General features: G+C 49.3%; 1 protein-coding gene across 4 annotated transcripts in view; it reads left to right on the forward strand.

The window, feature by feature from the left end:
- Positions 1-24,639, forward strand: part of HK1 (hexokinase 1) — a 127,856-nt gene that overhangs the window by 35,673 nt on the left and 67,544 nt on the right. Inside the window, exon 1 of one of the 4 annotated variants that reach the window (XM_003903845.3) lies at positions 8,834-9,002. The exons of 2 other annotated variants lie outside the window; for them this stretch is intronic. In XM_003903845.3, the coding sequence (XP_003903894.1) occupies positions 8,940-9,002 (63 nt within the window). In that variant the 5' untranslated portion in view covers positions 8,834-8,939. Of the gene's footprint in view, positions 1-8,833; positions 9,003-24,639 lie in introns of those variants that run through there. One more of the 4 variants, XM_031652245.1, reaches the window with a different exon arrangement.

A 24,639-nucleotide genomic window follows, 5' to 3' on the forward strand; every position in this document is an offset into this window, starting at 1 on the left:
ACACCTGTAGTCCCACCTACTTGGGAGGCTGAGGCAGGAGAATTGCTTGAACCCAGGAGGTGGAGGTTGCAGTAAGCTGAGATCGCACCACTGAACTCTAGCCTGGGTGACAGAGCGAGACTCCATCTCAAGAAAAAACAAAAAACAAAAAACAAAAAACTGGCCAGGCATAGTGGCTCACGCCTGTAATCCCAGCACTTTGGGAGGCGAAGGCAGGCAGATCATTTGAGGTCAGGAGTTCGAGAACAGCCTGGCCAACATGGCGAAACTCCCTCTCTACTAAAAACATGAAAATTAGCTGGGTGTGGTGATGGACGCCTCTAATCCCAGCTGCTTGGGAGGCTGAGGCATGAGAATCACTTCATCCCATCAGGCCAAGGTTGCCGTGAGCCGAGATCGTGCCACTGAACTCCAACCTGGGTGACAGAGCCAGACTTAGTCTCAAAAAAAAAAAAAAAAAAAAAATCCTTTCTAAGCAACGTAAAAACTCAGAACCTAATTTTTGTTTATATATTTAATTCGTTGACCCATGTCATCTCAGAGCCTAGGAACCCTGGCTCGATATTGACATGGACTCTGTGTGAGCATTTTCCAGTATATCTTGGTGCTGTTGATAAAGAGTCAGTCTGTAAAATATTTGAAGAGATTATTCTGAACCAAATATGAGCAGCCAGTGGCCCATGACACAACCCTCAGGAGATCCTGAGAACATGTGCCCCAAGCGGTCAAGCTACAACTTTGTACATTTTAGAGAGACAATAAAACATCAATCAATACATGTAAGAGGTACATTGGTTGGCTGGGCATGGTGGCTCACATCTGTAACGCCAGCACTTTGGGAGGCCGCAGCGGGCAGATCACCTGAGGTCAGGAGTTCAAGACCAGCCTGGCCAACATGGAGAAACCCTGTCTCTACTAAAAATACAAAAATTAGCTGGGCATGGTGGCAGACGCCTGTAATCCCAGCTACTTGGGGGGCTGAGGCAGGAGAATCACTTGAACCTGGGAGGCAAAGGTTGCAGTGAGCTGAGATCGTGCCACTGCCCTCCAGCCTGGGCGAGAGAGTAAGACTCTGTCTCAAAACAAAAAGTGATAAGGGGTTGTGGAGACCCAGGTTTTATACAGATGAAGCCTCCAGATAGCAAGCTTCAGAGAAAAGATTGTAAATGTTTCTTATTAGACTTAGAGAGTCTGTTCTAGTCTATCAGTCTGAATGTCTGTGTTGATGTTAATGTTGGTCAGATGGGACTGAATTCCAAAAGGGAGGAAGGTATAATGAAGCATGTCTGACTCCCCCATTCCATCACGGCCTGAGCTAGTTTTTCAGGTTAACTTCGGAATGCCCTGGCTGAGAGGAGAGGTTGATTCAGATGATAAGGAGGAGGGTGGGTTAGAATTTTATTTGTGGTTTACAATGCTAACTCTAAGGAGAGGATCGAGGACCTTTTCCTGGCCCTGTGAAGGTGGTTGTGTGTGAGTGCTGGGAGAACTATCCCAGGAAACTCAGGGTAACTGGTAAGGTGATTTGAGATTGCTCTGGTCCAAAAGATAACGGTTGCCTTCGGGGAAACCATTTGGAGAGCTGGCTGAGATAAGGAGCTAGTCTGAAGCCTGGGAAGGCCTCAACGTTCTGGTTAACCATTCCTCCTCCAGGCTACAATTCTTTTTTTTTGAGACAGAGTCTTGCTCTATTGCCCAGGCTGGAGTGTAGTAGCACAATCTCAGCTTACTGCAACCTCCACCTCCCGGGTTCAAGCAATTCTCCTGTCTCAGCCTCCCGAGTAGCTGGGACTACAGGCACATGCCACCACGCCCAGCTAATTTTTGTTAGTAGAGATGAGGTTTCACCATATTGGCCAGGCTGGTCTTTAACTCCTGACCTCGTGATCCATCTGCCTCAGCCTCTCAAAGTGCTGGGATTACAGGCATGAGCCACTGCGCTCAGCCCAGGCTACAGTTCTTTTTGCCTATGACTCTTGTCAGGGTCAGAGGCAATTAATGAGGATGGGATGTCTAGAAAGGGACAGGGTGGGACTCAGATTTCCTTGGCGCTTCTGAGGAACTTTTACCTTCAAAGGGGAGTAGAAGCCTCTGCAGGGTGAAAGGAAAACTTCCCCTTCCCCCTCTGTGAATTTGCTGAAAAGTCAACAAAAGACAGATTAAGAGAAAAGGCATACATATTTTCTAATATGCATAGAAGAAAACACAGTGATTACCCTAACCCTTCAATGGGGTACAGTAGCTTATATAGCCTTTTATTTTTGAGACAGAGGCTCACTCTGTTGCCCAGGCTGGAGGGCAGTGGCATGAGCTTGGCTCACTGAAACCTCTGCAGCCCAGGTTCAAGTGATTCTGCTGTCTCAGCCTCCTGAGTAGCTGGGATTACAGGCTTGCGCCACCACCCAGCTAATGTTTGTATTTTTAGTAGAGAGATGGAGTTTCACCATGTTGGCCAGCCTGGTCTGGAACTCCTGACTTCAAGTGATCCACCCCCCTTGGCCTCCCAAAGTGCTGGGATTACAGGCGTGAGCCACCATGCCTGGCCATATGGCCTTTTTTTTTTTCTTTTTGAAGCTGGTAAGGAGATGGGGAATATGGTAATTCTGTAATTCTACAAGATTTTTCTGGAGAAAGAAGGGATCAGAGAATTGAGATTAACTTGTAAATGGCTCTTTTTGGAAACTGAATCAGCCAGACAGGTATCTAACAGGCATCTTATCCCTCTAGGGGTGGTGACATTCTTCAGTCTTCTTTTCTGCAATAGAGAATCAGATAACGGGAAGGGGAAGGGAAAAAATTGTTCCCCTGGGGCATCCTTCTGGTCTTTTGGTCTTTCCCCTTTGGAGGTGGGGCAGTCTCTTCCAGTGTCGGTTGATCTTTAAGGGTCTTTCACTCAAAATACTCATTACAGAAAGGAGCCATATTTTGGAGTGAATTATGTTGGTTTCCTTCACCTCCTTGGCACAGAAGGTGGGAAATGTGTCCCTGAAGGGTCAGGGCCCCTCTGACTGGAGATGAAAAGGTCAGGGTTGAGTAAGGAGGAACCTGGCAGGGGCCTTTATGATACCTGAGAGGACTAGGGCTTGGATGGAGCAAGAGAGGCACCGTTGGAGCAATATTCAGGTATAAGACTTAAGTCTTGCATTCAGGTATAAGATTTAAGGCTCTTGCCTCATCCTGATCCTGGCTCTAATAAGGGGAGGCTTTTTGCTGGTAAATTCCAATTATTAGGAGCCAAAAATGTCAATGCCTTACAGGGTCCAGTCAGCAGTGTCAAGCAGTGGGCTGGGTGGGGCCTGGGCTGGCTGGAGCTCCCCTACCCTGTCTAAAGAGGGCAGTGGCTGCTCAGCTCCAGTGTATGCCGGGAAGGAGCTGGCTGAGATAAGGAGCTAGTGCCATGATGATCATGTTGCCACAGGATCAAGTGGGTCCTGTGTGACATCACCTTTAGGTGCCTGAAATCTAGATTTTATTTTATTTATTTATTTTGTAACTTTTTTTTTTTTTTTGAGACGGAATTTCGCTCTTGTTGTCCAGGCTGGAGGCCAATGGCACAATCTCAGCTCACTGCAACCTCCCAGGTTCAAGCGATTCTCCTGCCTCAGCCTCCCAAGTAGCTGGGATTACAGGTGCGCACCACCATGCTGAGTAGCTGGGATTACAGGCATGCGCCACCATGCCCGGCTAATTTTATATTTTTAGTAGAGATGGGGTTTCTCCATGTTGGTCAGGCTGGTCTGGAACTCCTGACCTCAGATGATCTGTCCACCTCAGCCTCCCAAAGTGCTGGGATTACAGGTGTGAGGCACCGGCCTGAAATCTAGATTTTAAAGTGAGATGTCTTAATTTTTTGTAAAGGGCAGGCACAAATTTATAAAACATCAAGTGGGCCAAATAAGATGTTATTATAGGCCACAGTTTTAGCTTGGCGGTTGCTGATTTACTGACCCTGTTATAATGTTGGAAGTCAGGACTTTGGGCAAATGAAAGAGAAAAGGAGATAGACTGAGAATGTGATTTTACAACTCCAGCCTCTCCAGGGGCTGGGTGGCCAGTGTCTCCGCAGCAGCCTTCTCTCGCAGGAAGTAGAACTGTCTGCAATGCTGATGGAGTCACAGTAACCTTCACCCCACTGAACTCAGGATCTGCAGAGCCACTAAAACCTGGAGCAACCGCCTTCAGCATCCAAGAGAAGCTGCTAAAAGCATTATGGGTCAATTCATTTTAGACATTTCTTCCAGATGTCCCCGTGGAAAGTTAAGGTCTAAATCAGTGGTCCCCATTCCTGGCAGCACCTGAGTTTCACCTAGGGAGCTTTTAGAAAGTGAAACTTGGACTGCAGTTCACATCAGTTCAGTCTCTGGGTGGGGCTTGGACATCAGCATTTGTAGAAGCTCCCTAGGTGGCTTTGGTGCAGTCAGACTGGAAACCACTGATCCAACTAATAGAAATGCTAGGTTGGGATCTCTTCCGGGGCATCTCTTTAGGACAGGCTGTGCATGACAGTCCCATAGTGTCAGGGTTCCAAGATGGTCTAACGGTTTAGGTACTGGTCTTAATTTTTATTTTTTTGCTCTCTTTGAGACCTTAACAAACTCTACAAGGCTGAGCGCAATGGCTCACGCCTATAATCCCAGCACTTTCTTTCTTTCTTTTCTTTTTTTTCTGAGACAGAGTCTCGCTCTGTTGCCCAGGTTGGAGTGCAGTGGCACAATCTTGGCTTACCACAACCTCCACCTCCTGGGTTCAAGCGATTATCTTGCCTAAGCCTCCCGAGTAGCTGGGATTACAGGCTCTCGCCCAGCTAATTTTTGTATTTTTAGTAGAGAATTTAGTAGAGGGGTTTCACTATGTTGGCCAGGCTGGTCTTGAACTCCTGACCTCATGATCCGCCCGCCTCAGTCTCCCAAAGTGCTAGGATTACAGGCGTGAGCCACTGCGCCTGGCCAATTTCAGCACTTTCAGAGGTCAAGGCAAGAGAATGGCTTGAGTCCAGGAGTTCGAGACCAGCCTGGGCAACATGGCGAGACTTCATCTCAATTTAAGAAAAAAACCAAAACACCCAAGCTCTACAACCTTCATATCCTCATTGACTGATTAAGTGCAGATAATGATATTTGTCCTTCTAACCTCACCAGGCTGTTATCAGGAGAAATGAAGCAATAAATGAGAAATTGCTCCGCAAACTGTCGATGTTATGCAAACACTGCTATTCAGCGTGTGCTCCCAGGTGCGGGAGGTACAGCTGTTATCTGTTGGAGATCATTTCTGAAGTAACATTCCTAGTGCCATGGGTCAGATGGAAATTGCTACAGGCATTCCAACTTAGAAAGCAGCCTTTATTGTCTTATAGGCAGGTGCGTTTCCTGGGGTGGCAGTCTGGCACTGGTCCCTCCAACCCCAACTTGTGTAGGAGGTACCACAGTAAATGAGTAGAGAGAGTTCAGGGGACTTGAAGGGAAGTGGTGGGCCATCTGGAGAGGGAGGGAACTAAGGACTCCCTGTGGATTGGGGTCTTCCTGAGGATCCAGGGCGTAACTGTTAAGGAGCCTTAGCAGGGATTTAAGAGCTATGGAACAGCAAAAAGAGGCAAATTATTAAGGAAATTAGTGAAGTCATCGCTGGAATAACAGAGAGGGAACACAGCAGTGCAGCATGGGCCCTGGCCTCAGGAAGCTGTCTGATTGGGGCAGATAGGACCAGCCCCCTAGAAGACAGTCATCCATATCAGTTAGGCAGTCATGACTCAGTGTTACTTATCTGAGGCCCAGGTTGCATGAGGGGTTGGGGGTGGGATGGACAGAGCACTGGCTGGGCATCAGGACTGGGTTGGAGTCCTGGCTCCAAACTGTACCGCAACCTGACACTGGGCAAGATGGCCCACCTGCGGCATCCCAGGTTCCTGTCCTGTAAAGAAGAGTCTGGATGTATATCCAGATGGACTGTGAGCACAGCCTGAGTTTGCCCTGTCGAGGTGCTGAGGCCTGGGAGATTGGGGTGAGTAGCTGTGGTCCAGGGAAGGTGGGCAAGCTGGGCCTTAGATGAGAGGGGATGCTTGGTCAGGCAGAGGTGAGTGGAGAAGGCAGGGCAAGGAAGGGAATATGAGCAGGGAACAAATGGAGTGGACTTGGTGAGGGCAGAGGTGGGTAAGTTGCCTTGTGGCCAGAGTGGAGGAAGAGATAAGTGGGAAAGAGTGGAGTTGATTACAGAAGGCCTCGGAAACCAGGCAGAGATGTTTAAGTTGGCTCTCTCAGGAAGGAGGGGGCCATGAAGGGATTTAGGGAAGGGTCATGACATGATTATGCTGCATTTTAGCAGGATTAATGTGACCTGGTGCCCAGAATGACTTGGATGGCATGAGGTCAGGAGCCGAGGAGGACAGCTAGAAGACTCTTGTAATATTTCTGGCACAGGGAGATGGACTGGGAGTTGGGAGGTGGCAGTAGGTCAGGCCTAGAGACATTTCTCAGGAAATACTGACAGGCCTTGGGGCCTGGTTGCATTCATGGAGTGGGGAGGAATGAGTCACCTTGAGAATCAGTTTCCCTCTCAAAAGGCCAGGAAAGAGAAAGCAGAGGCAGCTTTTCTGCCTGCAAACAGGACATATCAGGGTAACTTGGCTCTTCCAAGCGTCAGCTTCTCCCCGGCTCCAGCTCAGATAGGAGTTGTAACAAGGGGTTGGGCATGGGTGATGGCACTGGCTGGTGGCTGGGTTAAGGGTCATGTTTTTGATTTTGCATTAAGCTTTAGGCTTATTCAGCCTGCCAAGTGCCAGGCCCTGGGCTTGCGTGGAAGACAAAGCAATTAACAAAACCCAGTCCTCCATCCTCAAGGAGTTTCCAGCCCTGTGAGCTTGGCAGATCTGTGGAATTCAAATGAAATGGCAGTTGAGAACAACCATCTTGTTCTCATTTACTCCATTTTGCTTAATGGTCATGTAGGTAGCTCCAAATGTTTGATGTGTGCCAGAAAATCTCTCTCTTCCTGGTTTGTAATTATGATCCAGGGCAAATCCAGGTTTTGTCGGGCTTGAAGATTAAATAAATTGGTGCTCCCTATGGAAAATAATTCAAATATAAACATAAAAATATCACATTGCTAGGCCCTCTCAGGGCCTAGAAGGGTAGGAATCAAGTGAGAGCCCCTGAAGCTTTAACCGCATTAACTTCTCAGTCAGTTCTATAATACCTACCATTCCTTAAGTGTATATTATGTGCAGGTATTTTGCATACAGTATTACACAACAATCAAGGGGAGGGGAGGTGGGCATTAGAGTCTTCATCTTATGGATGAAGACACAGTTTCAGAGGTGATTCGAGATGCCCCTCTGCATAGGCCCTAAGGCAGGGGGTGGGGACTGTGACCTGGACAGGAGGCTCTGGCCTCAAGACTACATCTAAGCTCCCCCTTTTCTGTGGGTGATGGTGGCTGTCAGGCCCCTGGGATTCCTGAACCTAAGTCATCCTTCCCTTAGATTTGACTGTACCTTTGCTAGGTCTGGTCAAGCGCTAGGTACTCCTGAAGTCAAGAGCTAGGGTAGAGGTTGGGGGTTGGATCTCAGGGCACCATATGGTGCAGACTTGGTTGCAGGAAAGTGACCTATTTAGGCAGAGGGGGCTCTATACAGCTGGGACCGCAGCAAACCTTAGAGGTGAGCACCTGCTTCAAAGACTCACAGATCCAAGCTGTAATCCTAGATCTACAACTTCCTGGCTGTATAAAGCCCAGCAAGACTGAGGCCCCACTGAGCCTCAATTTCCTTACCTGTCCAATCAGAATAGCAACAACTTGTTTGTACATTTGAGCTCATTACATGTCATCTTGTAAGGCAGTAAAGCTCCTGGAGGCTTCCGGAACACAGAAACAATTAAGAATCCTAAAATTGCTGTCCTGGTAGCACCTCTAGGGATTCCTCCCATCCTACCCAACTTCCTTTGGGAAAGTAGAAGACACGGCACCTGGGAGAGGTGGCTGAACCGTGCCCCAAGTTCCAGTGGGCCTGGATGCCCAAGAGCAAGAGGAGGCCCGGAGGATGGGGACAGGCCGCGACCTGTGGCTCAAGTCCCGCCCAGAGGGAGTGCGCCCTGAGGGAGAGCCACTGGAGCCGGTGACTCGGGGGCGGGTGCTCTGGGGTGTCGCTTTAGGGTCAGCAATACAAATCTGCCAGTTGGAGATTAAGCCAGGCAGGCCGGGGAGGGGTGATGGACTGTCGCTGAAGACCCAGGTGGGCTGGCGCGCTCGGCCTGTGCGAGGCAGGCGCAGGACCCGGGTGCGAGGACTGCGTAACGTCCCGGGCTCCTGCTTCCGCCTGCTTTCCACGCCCACTTCTGCAAGTCCCTTTCGGCACCTACGCGTCCACCGGACGCCTAGGGGCAAGCCCTCATTTCCGAGGAATGGGACCGCCTTCCTGCCCCCGGGGCTGCCAGTCCCTAGACTAGCCCTAGGGGCTTCTCGTCCCGGCCGAGCCGGGCGGTGCCTCCTGCCTGCGCCTCGCACCTCCCCGCCTGGCCCGGCCTACTCGGGCACGGCGCCGCCACGCGTGAAGGCCCGCATCGGCTCCCTACGTGGGGGACGTGAAGGGTGATGTGGAGTATGGGGGGATTTCGCTGCGTCGCCCGCCCCCTTTCCGGCGCGGGAGGGAGCGGCCGCCGCGTCCCAGCTCCCCGGCCCGGACGCCACCGCCCGGCGCTGCAGAGGCGTGCGGCAGCCAATGGGCGTGGAGGAGGTGGGCCGGCTGGCGGCTGTCACCCTCCAAGGGACGGGAGCGCGGAGACCGGGAGCGCGCGAGCTGTCGCCGCGCCCCGGGCCGAGGGGGAGGAGCCGGGGGAGGAGGAGGAGGAGGAGGAGCCGCCGAGCAGCCGCCGGAGGACCACAGCTCGCCAAGGCTGCGGAGGACCGAACGGCCCCACGCCTGCCGCCCCGCGCCCCCGACCGCCAGCATGATCGCCGCGCAGCTCCTGGCCTATTACTTTACGGAGCTGAAGGATGACCAAGTCAAAAAGGTGAGCCCCCGCCCGTGCCGCCGCCGGTCCTGGCCGCAGCCTTGTGTTCCGGCATCCGCTCGCCGCCTCCGCCGCCTCCATCCTCCCTCGCCGGGCCTCCTCTGGGCCAGCATCGAGTTGGACTGCAGGGCGCGAGAAAAGGCTTCGCCTTCGATTCTCCCGGCATTGTCAGTGTCTCTGTGTGTGTGCGTTTTTGGGAGGGGAGCAGACGGGCGGAAGACCCCCGAGACTGGGCTGCCTGCTGCAGTGTCCTTGAAACGGGCCCTGGATGTCAGATAGGCCCCCGGGCTGTGCGGGGAGGTGGCCGGTGGGCCCTTCCGCAGGGCGTGTTTGGGAGGGTCCGAGCGCCGTGGGAGGAGGTGTAATCACGGAGATGCTGGGAAGGTGATCGAGCAGCAGGCGAGGGTGCTGGCCGGAGGCCAGGCCTCCCATATTTGGGGTTCTTGGCGGAGGGTGTCGGGTGCCCCGGAGAAGCTGTCACCAGACTCTCCCAGTTGTTTGAGCTGCTCGTTAATCTGAGGACGAGGTGACCCGCCCGGCTTCCTGGAACGGGGAGGGGCGGCTAGGCCACCGGAAACTTTGCTCATAGGCCTCGTGTCTGGAGCGGCACGTCTGAATGGAATTTTTTATTCTTCTTAAGCTGTAATTTCTAGCCAGCACAGGAGCTTAAATAAGAGACTGGTCATTCGAGTTGGGTGGACGCCTGACGCATATGCTTGTGGCATGCTTGTTCTAGCACTTGGACGCATGCATCCTCCTGTCTTTAGGTGTTGTTGCCTTTGACATCTTAGTGTAAAATACTGTCCGCTGGCAGGTCTTAAAGGTGTATCTGTCCCTTCTGTCAGCTTTGCTACTGTATTTTTAAGAAACAGCCTAAGCTGTAGGGAAAGACGCCCATTTTATCAGTGCCGGGTCTGGTCCAGGGTCCAGACCCACTCACCCTGAACGTGGTGACGTTATTGCTGGGGTTAGGTGGGATGGACTCACAAAGTCATCTTGACTTTGGAGTTCAGACAGGTGGAGATCTACAGGTGAAAGGCAGGAGCGACAGGCCTGGATTTTCTGCCGGGCAAGCCATAGGGTGTTCCATCCCCTTCCTGTGCATCTAAGGCGACTCCCTCATCTGGCACCATAGGAAACAGGCCTACTAAGCACAGCAACGATATCAAGGTCACCCCGTGAGTTAGAAACAGAGCCAGTCGGGGGGATCCAGGTCTCCCAGTTCCTCCACCCAGGAACTTCACCTGGGTCCTCCTGGAGGTCAGCTTCCAGGAGGGAGTGGATACTGAGAGACGAAGCCCCTGGGGACCCTGCTGTGATCTTGGATCCCATGGTGGGTGGGGACCGGGAGTGAGGTAGGTAGGAGATAGGCTTGGGAATGTCATCTGCCATTGTTCTTTATGGCTTTAAGCAATGATTCTGGGGTTGTCAAACCATGGCACTCAAAACACTTGCTCCTATGGAGCACCCTGGAGCTTCCTTCTGGCCACTGACCAGGGAGCCATGCTTACCGGTGTGTGCGTTTCATAAGTTTTCTCCAGTGGTGTTGTGCATCACTGATGTTCTTCCCATTGAACCAGGGAGACAGTTCTCCCGGCATGGCAAGAAGTGCCCAGAACAGGCCTCCTGAAGCCAAGAGGAGTTCACTATCCTCCTGCACGTGGTGTCCTTTATAGCTCAAGACAGTGGGCTGCTGGGCCGGGGGTATGCCTGGGTGACCTTGTAAACCTCCAACATTCACACCCACCACCACCCACAACAGACTGCTGGCTGTTGGCTGCCGGTGGCCTCCAGCAGCTGAGCTGGGCTGAGGTTTGGACTCCATTCAGTGGGACATGTTTCTCAGACATACAGTGTCTAGGGTGGGCCCAGAGCTCTCCACTCCCGCGGGTGGCTCAATTCACATCTATGGATGCACAGTCTATCTCCTAGGCCCCTTTAGGATTCTCATATTCTTCCCTTCTCTCCCCCTAGAACCTTGCTGGAGGACTGTCTTAAGGCCAAGGTTTTCACCAGATATTATTTGTCAAGGAGATTCTTAAAAACAAGATGTTTGCCTGTATCTCACCACGGACTTCCTATACTGCTTTCCATAGGGGAGTATGTGGATTCCTGCCAGGGGTCCCCTCATTTTGCATAGTGGACTATGTAGCACAGCCATCTGTGGGTGTGGTCGTGGGTATGATTGCGCCACTGCACTCCAGCCTGGGGCTTCTAAAGACAGTGATGTAGTGGGTACTTGCTCCAGTGACCTACTCAGCTTTGCCCAAGTGTGCAGATGCTGGGGGACCACATCTGCTCTTCTGGGGCCCAGGACTTCTTAGAGACCAGCTCTTTCCACCTACCACTCACCACAGGAAAGGCTAGGTGAAGGTGTAGGACCCCCTGTTCTTCCTGTGGTGCTGGACTCTGCCTGCCTCCCAGCGGGGACCTGCTGAGGATAGTTTCCCCCAGCGTGGGCAGCCATGATGATTCAGCCCTGCAGCTGTAGGCAGCCTCCGGCACTCTGGAGACAGACCTGGCATCCCTCAGTAACCCTCATCTATCTTCTTGCCCTCAGAACCAGAGGTAGGAGAAGGGAAGGTGGGGACCATGCTAGGGAAGTTTTTGGAATTGCTTAGAATCCAAACGTGATCATGAAAAGGGTGTCATTTCTATCCTCATTGCCTATGAGGCACATCAGTAATTCAACTCCATAAAATTACGTCCTGGGTTGAAACAGTTCAGGTATCTGACTTCCCAGCTTGGAACCCCCTTATCCAGACAGCATCTACATAAATTGGTTAATGGGTGCTGTTAAAGAGGGTGTCCTGGAATTAGGCTGAGCTAAGCGCAAAACACATATATTCCTTTCACTCTTCTAGTGCCTTTAGGAGGAAAGGGAGGCATATGTGTGCTTGCGAAGGATTCTATTCACCAGAATCCCAGACGTCTGCTAGTTCTGCAGCTAGAGGCTGGGTTCTTTGACCTCTAAGTAACCTTATTTTTTATTTTTTTATTTTAATTTCTTTTTTTGAGATGGAGTCTCACTCTGTTGCCCAGGCTGAGTGCAGTGGCGCGATCTCGGCTAGCTGCAAGCTCCGCCTCCCGGGTTCATGCTGTTCTCCTGCCTCAGCCTCCCGAGTAGCTGGGACTACAGGCGCCCGCCACCACGCCCGGCTAATTTTTTGTATTTTTAGTAGAGACAGGGTTTCACCGTGTTAGCCAGGATGGTCTCCATCTCCTGACCTCGTGATCCGCCCGTCTCAGCCTCCCAAAGTGCTGGGATTACAGGCGTGAGCCACCGCGCCCGGCCCTAAGTAACTTTAAACACGCATCTCATCTCGCCAGCTTCTTCCATTCGGTTTAGCCATTAGGAGCTTGGAGCAGGGTGAAGGATTGCATAGTGCTCTGTTTGTTTAGAAAGGGAAGATGGGTCCAGGAAGGTCAGAACTTGGCTTCTAAAGAAAGATTAGACTTCCTTTACTCCACGCTTGTCAGAATGGTGAGCAAATGCCAGTGGATTTTCTCTGGGTGAGATCCCCATAACGCTAAGTGATTTCCACTAGTAGGTGAGCAAACAGGTGTGTTTTGTCCAATGGCTGAACTCAGGAGTCCTTGAGTACTTGGCCCAGGAAGACAGGGGAGAGTAGGCTGAGCAATTAAAAGACTGCCCAAGGTACATTCCTTAGAGCCCATGTGTTCCGGCTGCAAAAGCAAGCATTAAAAAAAAAAAAAGGACTGATGCGGTGGCTCATATCCTGTAATCTCAGCACTTTCGGAGGCCAAGGTGGGTGGATCACCTGAGGTTGGGAGTTCGAGACCAGCCTGACCAACATGGAGAAACCCCGGCTCCACAAAAATACAAAATTAGCTGGGTGTGGTGGTGCATGCCTGTAATCCCAGCTACTTGGGAGGCCAAGGCAGGAGAATCACTTGAACCTGGGAGGCAGTGGTTGCAGTGAGCTGAGATCAAGATCACGCCATTGCACTCCAGCCTGGGCAACAAGAGCGAAACTCCATCTCAAAAAAAAAAAAAAAAAAGTTCCCATTCATTATTGCTCAGAGGTGAAAGAGGTGAGAGTTAGAAAATTACGAAAAACCTGGCTGGGTGCGGTGACTCATGCCTGTAATCCCAGCACTTTGGGAGGCCGAGGCAGGCAAATCACGAGGTCAGGAGTTCGAGACCAGCCTAATATGGTGAAACGCCATCTTTACTAAAAATACAAAAATTAGCCGGGCGTGGTAGCGTGCGCCTGAAGTCCTAGCTACTCGGGAGGCTGAGGCAGGAGAATCGCTTGAATCCGGGAGGTGGAGCTTGCAATGAGCCAGGATCATGCCACTGCACTCCAGCCTGGGCAACAGAGCGAGACTCTGTCTCAAAAAAAAAAAACAAAGAAAAAAGAAAATTATGAAAAATCTGTGGGTTCTTGCAGTGGCAAAGAAAAAAAAGAGAAAATTATGAAAAGTCAGCCTGGGCAACAAAATGAAACCTCATCTTAAAAAAAATTTTTTTTAGCTTGCTTTGGTGGCATGCACATACCTGTAGTCACAGCTACTCAGAAGGCTGATTGAGCCCAAAAGACTGATCCCAAAACAGTGAGCTGTGATGCTATGATTGTGTCACCGCACTCCAGGCTGGATGATAGAGTGAGACTCTGTCTCAAAAAAAAGAAGAAAAAAAATTATGAGACATGTCTCATAACCTCTCAATTCTGATGTTGTACAAATATTCAGTGAGAGCTTCTTGGTGAATCTTGACTTTACAATCCCTGCCTCTTCTGCCTTAGATACTCCTAGAGTTTCTCCCAAGAGAAGCCCCATCACTTTATCTGGTTGGATAGTTTGGGAATGTCATGAAGGAATAAACTGGCAGGCAGGGTGGCTGTGAGGTGCTTTCACATCTGGCCAAGCTGTTCCGTGCCCCCATGCTCCTACTGTTCTCCGGAGAAGACATAGGCAGCTTTCCCTTTACAAGACTGATTTGGCGTGACTGGGACTGTCTCTGTGTGTGTCTGCAGTCAGGGATTCCTGGCAGACAGATTTAGCCACTGGAATCAGCTCTGAGCATGCCTGAGAAGGTTCAGAGAAGACATGGATAAAGACAGGGAGCTGCATACCTCCGCATCCAGGAATCAGTTGTGGCCAGACTGATGGCACCTGCTTATTGATTTATTTTTATTTTTTTAAAGAGACAGGGTCTTACCATGTTGCCCAGGCTGGTCTTGAACTCCTGGGCTCAGGCAGTCCTCCTGCCTCGGCCTCCATAAGTGTGCTTATTGATTTGAAAACCCTGAAGATCAAATCTGATCACAGGAGCTCAATCATTTCTTTAAAAAATGTTTGATTTTTAAATTATGTGCAGAGGACTGTGCAAGGCTGGGATGACAACTATAAATAAGGCAGAAATGGTCCCTGTTCTCATGGAGCATAAAATATTTGCTGGCTGGGCGTGGTGGCTCATGCCTATAATCCCAGCACTTTGGGAGGCCAAGGCAGGCTGATCAATTGAGGTCAGGAGTTTGAGACCAGCCTGACCAACATGGTGAAACCCCATCTCTACTAAAAATACAAAAAAGGTAGCCAGACGTGGTGGCTCATGCCTGTAGTCCTAGCTTCTCGGGAGGCTGAGGCAGAAGAATCGCTTGAATGTGGGAGGCGGAGGTTGTAGTGAGATGACACTCCAGCCTGGGTGACAAAACGAGACTCCATCTGAAATAATAATAATAATAATAAAACGTATTTGCTGTGTTATATGTGCAAAGCATATGGGCTATGAGGGCCCACAGCGTGGCGTGGTTATACCTTGGGTGGGAAATCCCTAGCCTAGGAACTGCTTACAGCTAGGCTGCGGATGTTAGCTCCTTAAGTGCTTCAGGAAACTGCTCCCATCCCCAGTTCTGGGGCTGTGTTAGTCTGTTTGGAGTAGCAGGACAGGTGCCCACTGCCTTCTGACCTAATAAACCTTAACAACGGGATCTTATGAAACCACTTAATACACACTGGGTTGTGTTCATTTTATTTGCTCTTAAAGAAAAATAGGTAAAAATTTTACAGTTTGATGGGTCTTGATTTCTGGAAATAACACTGACTTCTGGTAAACAGTACATATCAGGGATATTATACTTAGAAACTTTGTAAGGTGGAGTCAAATTAATTGTCACAAAAATGTGTATTTTCTTTCTTTCTTTTTTTTTTTTCTTTTTAAGACGGAGTCTCGCTCTGTCGCCCAGGCTGGAGTGCAGTGGCTCGATCTTGGCTCACTGCAAGCTCTGCCTCCTGGGTTCATGCCATTCTCCTGCCTCAGCCTCCTGAGTAGCTGTGACTACAGGCGCCCGCCACTGCGCCCGGCTAATTTTTTGTATTTTTAGTAGAGACGGGAGTCTCACCGTGTTTAGCCAGGATGGTCTCGATCTCCTGACCTTGTGATCCGCCCGCCTCAGCCTCCTAAAGTACTGAGATTACAGGCATGAGCCACCACGCCTGGCCATGTATTTTCTTATTCTTTTTTTTTTTTTGTTTTTTGAGATGGAGTTCTGCTGTGTCGCCCAGGCTGGAGTGCAATGGCACGATCTCGGCTCACCGCAACCTCTGTCTCCTGGGTTTGAGCGATTCTCCTGCCGGAGTAGCTGGGGTTACAGGCGCCAGCCACTGCCCCGGCCTGCTTTTTTTTTTGAGATGGAGTCTCACTCTGTAGCCCATGCTGGAGTGCAATGGCATGATCTTAGCACACTGCAACCTCTGCCTCCCGGGTCCAAGTGATTCTCCTGCCTCAGCGCCCTCCACCCTCAAGTAACTGGGATTACAGATGCCTGCCACCATGCTCGGCTAAGTGTTGTATTTTTAGTAGAGACTGGGTTTCACCATGTTGGCCAGGCTGGTTTCGAACTCCTGACCTCAAGTGATCTGCCTGCCTCAGCCTCCCAAAGTGCTGGAATTACAGGCGCCAGCCACTACCCCTGGCCTGCATTTTTTTTTTTTTTTTTTTTTTTGAGACGGAGTCTCATTCTGTCGCCCAGGTTGTAGTGCAGTGGCACGATCTCAGCTCACTGCAACCTCTGCCTGCTGAGTTCAAGCAATTCTTCTGCCTCAGCTTCCCTAGTAGCTGGGATTACAGGTGCCGCCACTACGCCCAGCTAATTTTTTGTATTTTTAGTGGAGATGTGGTTTCACCATGTTGGCCAGGCTGGTCTTGAATTCCTGACCTCATGATTCTCCTGCCCCGGCCTCCTGAAGTGTTGGGATTACAGGCGTGAACCACCGTGTCTGGCCACTTTTTTTTTTTTAATGGCTTGTCGTCTCTGGGCATCCTGGAACACTTAGTGAGTGTCATGTCCAGTATGAATTATATATATATATAATTGAGATTACACTATAAATGTTTCTGCACACAACTATACTAACATATGTGTAGGTGTGTGTATGCTTTCATATGCTCTTTCAAAAGCCTCAGCGAGGTTGACGGTACAAGAAGTATTATTCCTGGGCTTACCAGCAGGGCTCCCTCCCCAGGGCATCCTCCCCATCCTGCTGCCTGCCTTGTGTGTTGCAGACAGAAGGCAAGCAATTTATTCCCCGTTTAGAAACAGAGACTGAAGACCCATCCAGAGGAGATAAAACATTTTTCTAAGGTGGAAAGAAAATCAGGAATAGGATTCAGAGGGCTCTTCTTGCTTCCTCTGTTTCCTTCTTTTAGAAGAAAAACCTGTCCTAGTTGGTTTTAATGCTTTACCTTGGAACCTGTATTTTAATACTGTCACGTTACAAATCAATACATTGGAGTTAATTTTTATTATGAAATATTTGAGGCACATAAAAGAAGATTGAGGTTCACCTAAACACCTCTGTGTCTGCTACTCAGCTTGAGAAGTTATAGACACAGTTACAATTACGTTACAGACATAGTTGAAGCCCTGTCTGCGCCATCTCTGAGACAGTTAGCTGCTTCTTCCTTTGGAGGTGACCTCTGTCCTGAATTTGGTGTTTATCTTTTCATGTATGTTTTTATGCTTTTATTACATATGCATGTGTCTATAAACAGTATATAGTATTGCTTTATAGATAACATGGTTTTACCTTTTGTAAATGGTACTATACTGACTATGTGTTTAAGCAATATATGGTATTGCTTTGTGTGGTTTTAAACTCTTTTTTTTTTGAGATGGAATGTCATTCTGTTGCCTAGGCTGGAGTGCAGTGGTGCGGTCTCAGCTCACTGCAGCCTCTGCCTCCTGGGTTCAAGCGATCCTCCTGCCTCAGCCTCCTGAGTAGCTGAGATCATACCCGGCTAATTTTTTTGTATTTTTAGTAGAGACAGGGTTTCACCATGTTGGTCAGGCTGGTCTCAAACTTCTGATCTCAAGTGATCTGCCCACCTAGGCCTCTTTCCAAAGTGCTGGGATTATAGGCGTGAGCCACCACACCCAGCCAGTTTTAAACTCTTATAAATGGTGCTATACTGTATGTATCCTTCCGCCATTTATTTTCTTTTAGCTCAACATTATATTTTTGAGATTTTACAAATGTTGATCTACGTAACTGTTTCATTAAACTGCTCTGGTTTCTTACAGAGTATAAAAGCTCCACAGTTAATTCATCTATTCTGCTTTTGATGGGCATTTGTGTTTCTAATGTTTCAAGTGACAAACAATGCCTTGGTGAACTTTCTCTAGAACAACTCATTCAGCGCATGCACAAGTTTCTCTAGGCTCTAAACTGTGTACCTAGGGCTGGGATTACCAGGTGGAGAGATGTGTGCATCTTCCCATATACGAGATTCTGCCAAGTTGCCATCTGTGGTCATGCCAGTTCACACTCCCATGGGAAGTATGTGCAGGTTGCCTTTGTTCCACACCAACCCTTGTTATGGTCAAACCTTTGCAGATTTGTAATAGATGAGTTTTAGTCTATTTCCTTCCTCAGTCATTTCCATTCACATCTCAGTATTCGAGCTGTGTTTAAAATTAGCCCATTTCCTGAGTTAACCTTATCAGAGTCCTTGCTTCAGAGTCCCATGGAGTGAAGTTGACAGCTCCACGGACTGCTGCTGCTGAGATATCTGTACTGGGGAGGGAAAGGCTTAGGATGGCTCTCCATCGCCCCTGGTGCTGTGGGGCGACTCCGTTAAACTTTTCTGGGAATTGAAACACACATTTGTGAGCTTTCACTTGCACACACTTCCTCTCTTCTGGGTGGATCCGACCTGGGTAGGGCAGGCTTATCTGTCGCCTAAACATGCCCAGCTCTGCTCAGAGAAAACTCAAGCCAGCGGCCTCTCAGACCGTCTTCCGTAAAAGGAGACGGTGGCTGTACCCACGTGGCAGGGAAAACTGAACCGTGAAGTCCGCGGCTCAGCCGTTTGCACACAGAAGCTGAGCTGTCCCTGTGCGAGGCAGAAAATGTCGGCTCATGTTCATCTTGAGTCTGTGCCTGATTACAGGCTGCAGACTTGGAGACCTCAAGCGTGCCTTACAGGGAAGGGGACATTCGGTGCCTACTAGGCGCCCGGCTTTTCTTTTTCTTAACAGGGGTCTTATTGAATCATTTCTAGAACTCATATGAAACAAAGCCAACGTTCATTGTTGTATTCATTGCCATGTACTATGCTAAAGGCATCGTGAGCCTTTGCTTGGTTCATCCCCACAACGCCTTTGTGAGGTGGATGTGATTTCAGACCATGAGGCCCTGATAGTGAACGATAGAGCCAGCATTCAGCCTCATCAAGGCTGATGGCAGAGCTCCTGCTTTAATTATTTTCTCAATTGTGTTATAATTCACCTACCATGAAACGCACCATTGTACAGTGTACAATTCAGTGGTTTCTAATACCTTTACAAGGTTGTCCAAGCATCACCACCGTCTAATTCCAGAATATTGTATCACCCTCCGAAAAAACTACCTGTTAGCAGTCACTTCCCATTTCTGCCTCCACCTAGCTTCTGGCAACCACTAATCTACCTTTTTTTTTTTTTTTTTTTTAATGGATTTGTCTCTTATGGACATTTCATATAAATGGAATAATATAAAATGTGGCCTTTTGTGTCTAGCCTCTTTTACTTAGCATAATGTCTTCAAGGTTCATCCATGTAGTAGCATGTGTCAGCACTTCATTCCTTTTTATTGCTGAATACTATTCCATTGTATTTTTCTTTTTTTCTCTTTCTTTTTTTTTTTTTTTTTTTGAGACGGAGTCTTGCTCTGTTGCCCAGGCTGGAGTGCAGTGGCGCAATCTCGGCTCACTGCAAGCTCCGCCTCCCGGGTTCACGCCATTCTCCTGCCTCAGCCTCCCGAGTAGCTGGGACTACAGGCGCCCACCGCTGCGCCCGGCTAATTTTTTCTATTTTTAGTAGAGACGGGGTTTCACCATGGTCTCGATCTCCTGACCTTGTGATCCGCCCGCCTCGGCCTCCCAAAGTGCTGGGATTACAGGCGTGAGCCACCGCGCCCGGCTCCATTGTATTTTTCTACTACATTTTGTTTGTCCATTTGTCAGTTGACAGGCATTTGGACTGCTTCCACTCTTTTTGGCTATTATGAATAATGCTGCTCTGAACATTTGTGTGTGAATATTTTGTATAGACATGCTTGCTTGCTTTCTTCTTCTTTTTTTTTTTTTTAGACGGAGTTTTGCTCTCTCGCCAGGCTGGAGTGCAGTGGAGCAATCTTGGCTCACTGCAATCTCCGCCTCCCGGGTTCAAGTGATTCTCCTGCCTCAGCCACCCAAGTAGCTGGGACTATAGGCACATGCCACCATGCCCAGCTAATTTTTGTATTTTTAGTAGAGATGGAGTTTCACCATGTTGGCCAGGATGGTCTTGATCTCTTGACCTTATGATCCGCCCGTCTCAGCCTCCCAAAATGCTGGGATTACAGGCGTGAGCCACCGCGCCTGGCCAGACATGCTTTCGTGTCTCTTGGGTGTATATGTAGGAATGGAATTCCTTGGAGAGCCCCTGCTTTTAATCGATTTGAGGAAGAGGGCATTATCTCCATTCAGAAATGAGCAAACGAAGGCCCCCCAGGTGGTGAATTGACTTGCTGATGACCACACAACTCATGAATGACAGGCACAGGAACCCAGTACTGCTGGTCCCCTGAGTCAGAAATCCATGTTCTTTCCACCATTATACCCAACTCTCATTGTGCAGTTTAGGGAAACAGATCAAGGAGGGAAAGACTGGAGTGGGAGAGGGGTGGAATTGGCTTGGGATCCAGGTTCCCTGTCCCCTATTTCCTGCCCCTCCCCAGCACCAGCACGGTCTCTCCTGCCTGTGCCTGCTGCCCCACCCCCAGCCCCATTTGCTTAGTGTTGATGAGCCTCTTCCATTTGGGAAGGAAATGGATCCAGTAAGGTCATTAACAGTGAAATGTTAGGGATTTGCCCTGTTTTTCAAATCTCCCTTTTCATTTGTCTCCTTCCTCCCATTCTTGTTTGCATTTAAAACAGGACCCCCAGGAGGGCACTGCTTAACCTGCATGAAAACTCCCTCAGTGCTCCTTGTGATGCCCACTCTTAGCCTCTGCCTGGGGGTACTGTAAGCAGCTGTCGATTCCATCAGTTGATTGACACATAGGGCTTGTCTTCAGCATGTTATTCACCCAGACCTCATGTCCCTGATGTCTCCTGGTGCCTTCTAGGACCCTGTCTGGGTGGGTGTGGTGAGTGAAGTAGGAGACCCAGGCTACTGCTGTGATAAAGACACTGCCTCACATTTACGAAGTTCAGTCTCATTTATAAAATACTTGATTTAATCGGATGCTTGCTTTAGCTGAATCCTTCCATCAAGCTTGGATGTAGGAATTTCTTCCTGCATCTTACATATGGGGCAGGTGAGGCCCAGGAAGTGGAATTCATGTGATCTTGGTGGCCAGAAAGCAGTAGAGCTAGGGTGGGGACACAGACCTCCCCAACGCCAGTGGGCAGTTGTTGCTGTGCCTGCAGACCCAGAACTGTGGTCCAGGGCTCCAGACTCCAAAGCCATTGATGGGGTTCAGGGCATACAATCCCCAAATAGTAATATGGCATTTGAGAAAACAGCAGAGGCAAGAAGGTCTTTCACCTTTCCCCTCCCTTCTTCCCTGATGCAGACTCATTCAAGAAGGTGTCTACCCTATACCCAGAAGAATGGGACATCCTTATCTCTGGAGATACAGGGACACAGAGAAGAATCTGAACAAACAGGGCCTGCTAACTTCTCTTCAGTTTATCACTATTAGATCATATCCCCTTTCTCCAGTCACACTTCTTCATGACCATCCACTTCTTCATCAAACCTGACATAGAGAAATATGCAGACTTACCTGTTTTTTTTTTTCTTTCTTTCTTTCTTTTTTTTTTTGAGACAGTTCTCGCTGTGTTGCCCAGGCCGGAGTGCAGTGGCGCAATCTTGGCTCACTGCAGCCTCCACCTTCCTGGTTCAAGCATTTCTCCCACCTCGGTCTCCCGAGTAGCTGGGATTACAGGCATGTGTCGCCACACCTGGCTAATTTGTGTATTTTTGGTAGAGATGGGGTTTCACTATGTTGACTAGACTGGTCTCAAACTCCTGGCCTGAAGTGATCTGCCCACCTTGGCCTTCCAAAGTGCTGGGATCACAGGCATGAGCCACAACGCCTGGCGAGAGTTACCTGTTTCTTTGTGCCTTCATTTCCTTTTGAAGGCTTCTGTGTCACCTAAAAACTTAGATTAATTTGTGTGCCTTGTTCTTGTTACTCTGTCTTTTGTTACAGGGGCCTCAGCCATAAACCTAAAATGGGAAGGAAGGATATTTCTTTTCGGCTACCACGTGTTCTACATTGCAGCGGCCTTCCTCATAGAAACCGTCACCCAAGGCTCTGATAATGGAGATGTGTCAGAAATGCTAGGGCTGTGTGTCCAGAATAGTAGGCACCAGCCAGAGGTGGCTGTTGAGCTCTTAAAATGTGGCAAGTCTGATTTGAGATGTGCTGTGGCATATAAACTCCATACAGGTTTTCAAATATTTCATGTGACACAAAGAATATGAAATAGCCTGGTAATCGTTTTCAATTTTTTTTTTTTTTTTTTTGAGACAGAGTCTTGCTCTGTCACCAGGCTGGAGTGCAGTGGCACGATCTTGGCTCACTGAAACCTCCACCTCCCAGGTTCAAGTGATTCTCCTGCCTCAGCCTCCCAAGTAGCTGGGATTACAGGTGTGCACCACCATGCTGAGCTAATTTTTTGTATTTTTGGTAGAGTCGGGGTTTCACCATGTTGGCCAGGCTGGTCTCGAACTCCTGACCTCAAGTGATCCACCTGCCTCGGTCTCCCAAAGTGCTGGGATTACAGGCGTGAGCCACTGCGCCCGGCCAATAGTTTTCTAGTATTGGCTGGGCATGGTGGCTCACACCTGTAATCTTGGCACTTTAGGAGGCTGAGGCCAGAGGATCACTTGAGCCCAGGAGCTTGAGATCAGCCTGGGCAATATAGCAGACCTCATCTCTACAAATAATTAAAAACATTAGCTGGGCGTGGTGGCACACATCTGTGGTCCCAGCCACTTGGGAGTCTGAGGTGAGAGGATTGCTTGAGCCCAGGAGGTCAAGGCTGCAGTGAGCCCTGATTGACCCACTGCACTCCAGCCTAGGTGATGGAGCAAGACCCTGTCTAAAAAAAAAAAAAAATTTTTTTTTTCTGATATTGATTAGATGTAGAAACAACATTTTGGATATACTGGGTTAAATAAAATACAGTATTTCACTTGGGAGGCTGAGGCAGAAGGACTGCTTTGATTGTTTGAGGCTGCAGTGAGCCCTGATTGCTCCACTGTACTCCATTCTGGGTGACAGAATGAGATTATAAAAAAAAAATTAATTTCACCTGTTCTTTTTAAATGTGGCTACTAGAAAAGTTAACATTGTATATTTGGCTCATATTATCTTCCTGTTGGACAGTGCTCTGCTAGATGGTGAATTCCATGGCTTAGGAGTTTGCACGCTGCATTTAAAGCAGTGGGTTCCTGTGGATCCTTGGACCTTGGTTTCCTCCTCTGTAAGCTGCAGTTTCCTTATCTGGAATCCATGATCTTGAAACTACCCATCCAGCTTGAGTAGTATTGTGAGGTGACCATCAAGCCCTCTAGACCTCATTTTCTTTCTTTCTTTCTTTTTTGAGACAGAGTCTTGCTCTGTCACACAGGCTGAAGTGCACTGGCACAATCTTGACTCACCGCAACCTCTGCTTCCCTGGTTCAGGCGATTCTCATGCCTCAGCCTCTCTAGTAGCTAGGATTACAGGAGCGCTGCACCACACCCAGCTAATTTTTTTATAGTTTTAGTAGAGATACGGTTTTGCCATGTTGGCCAGGCTGATCTTGAACTGGCCAAGTGATCCACCCACCTCAGCCTCTCAAAGTGCTGGGATTACAGGTGTGAGCCACTGTACCCGGCCTGGCCTCTGTTTCATCTGTCAGATGAGGTAAATGATACCTGCCCTGTTCTCTGCCCCCACTTTTCAAATTAGAGAATGGACAAGGAAATACTTGGAAAGTGTACAGCACTGTACAAATGTCAGGTGTTATCATTGTTACTCACCCAGCTTACAGCTGTAGACACCTTGAGTAGCCAGGTGGAGGATGGCAGCTTCCTGGCTAACAGGGTAGGCAGACAACAGGGCCCTGAGCCTGGGCAGGGGTCCTGAGTGCCATTCTGCCTTTGCCTTGGATTGTGTGGGAGCTCCTGGGCCATCTGCATGTCTATGTGCCCTGGCCAAATGGACAGATTAAAATGACACCATGGGTTGCTGAAACGCCATTTTCTGAGGACTCTAAAGTGTCACGGAGCTCCTGTGTATGGTATGTGAGGCCAGAAGGCAGTTTTCATGATTGCTGTTTTACTGATGGAAATACACAAGAGATCGAAGTGACTTGCTCAAGGTCATAGAGGGAGGCAGTGCCCTTGGCTGAGGCCTGAGGTCTTTCGATTTCTAGCTCAGTCCAGTCCCACCACTGCAGTATCTCCAAGCCACAGCGTTGGGGTTTGGTTGTCTGGCAGTGAAAGTAAACCTGTCTGCACTCAGATCCTTTTCTCCCTGTTGTCGGGAGGTAGCGGGGTCAGTGGGAATTGTGAGACTGGAGGTCCAGAAGCTGGCTGTTTGCTAAGCCATCCACCAGGAGGCTGAGAAGTAAGCCTGTTGTGCCTGCCCTGCCACATTCCAGGGCCGTTCTGTTCCCCCCCGGAGGGAATGGGGGCCTGCTTTATTTTTAGCTAGTTTAGTGTGACAGCCTTGTTGTCTTTCTGGGCAAGGACTTGGCCACTTTCACCAGTCAGGAAGCTCCTTTTAGAACCTCCAGGCCCTACTCAGGTTCTCCTAGGAAGAGGAGGCCAAGGGAAGGGGTGCTGAAGTTGGAGTGCTGCTCTGCTTGCTGAGTGGCCTGGGGCATTTGGCTAACTTCACAGCCCTAGGCTCCACCTACCTCATGTGGGGTTCATAATAGCTTCCTTACACATTGTGCAGATTTGGATGGAGGAGGTTAAAGCACCCAGCATGGACCCTGTCCACATTCATATTGCTAGAACCTCAGTTTCTTCATCAAGAATGGGGATCCCGGCTGGGCGCAGTGGCTAACGCCTGTTATCCCAACACTTAGGGAGGCTGAGGCGGGCGGATCACAAGGTCAAGAGATCAAGATCATCCTGGCCA

Source organism: Papio anubis, chromosome 11 (genome assembly GCF_008728515.1).
Source record: "Papio anubis isolate 15944 chromosome 11, Panubis1.0, whole genome shotgun sequence".
Lineage (NCBI taxonomy): Eukaryota > Metazoa > Chordata > Mammalia > Primates > Cercopithecidae > Papio > Papio anubis.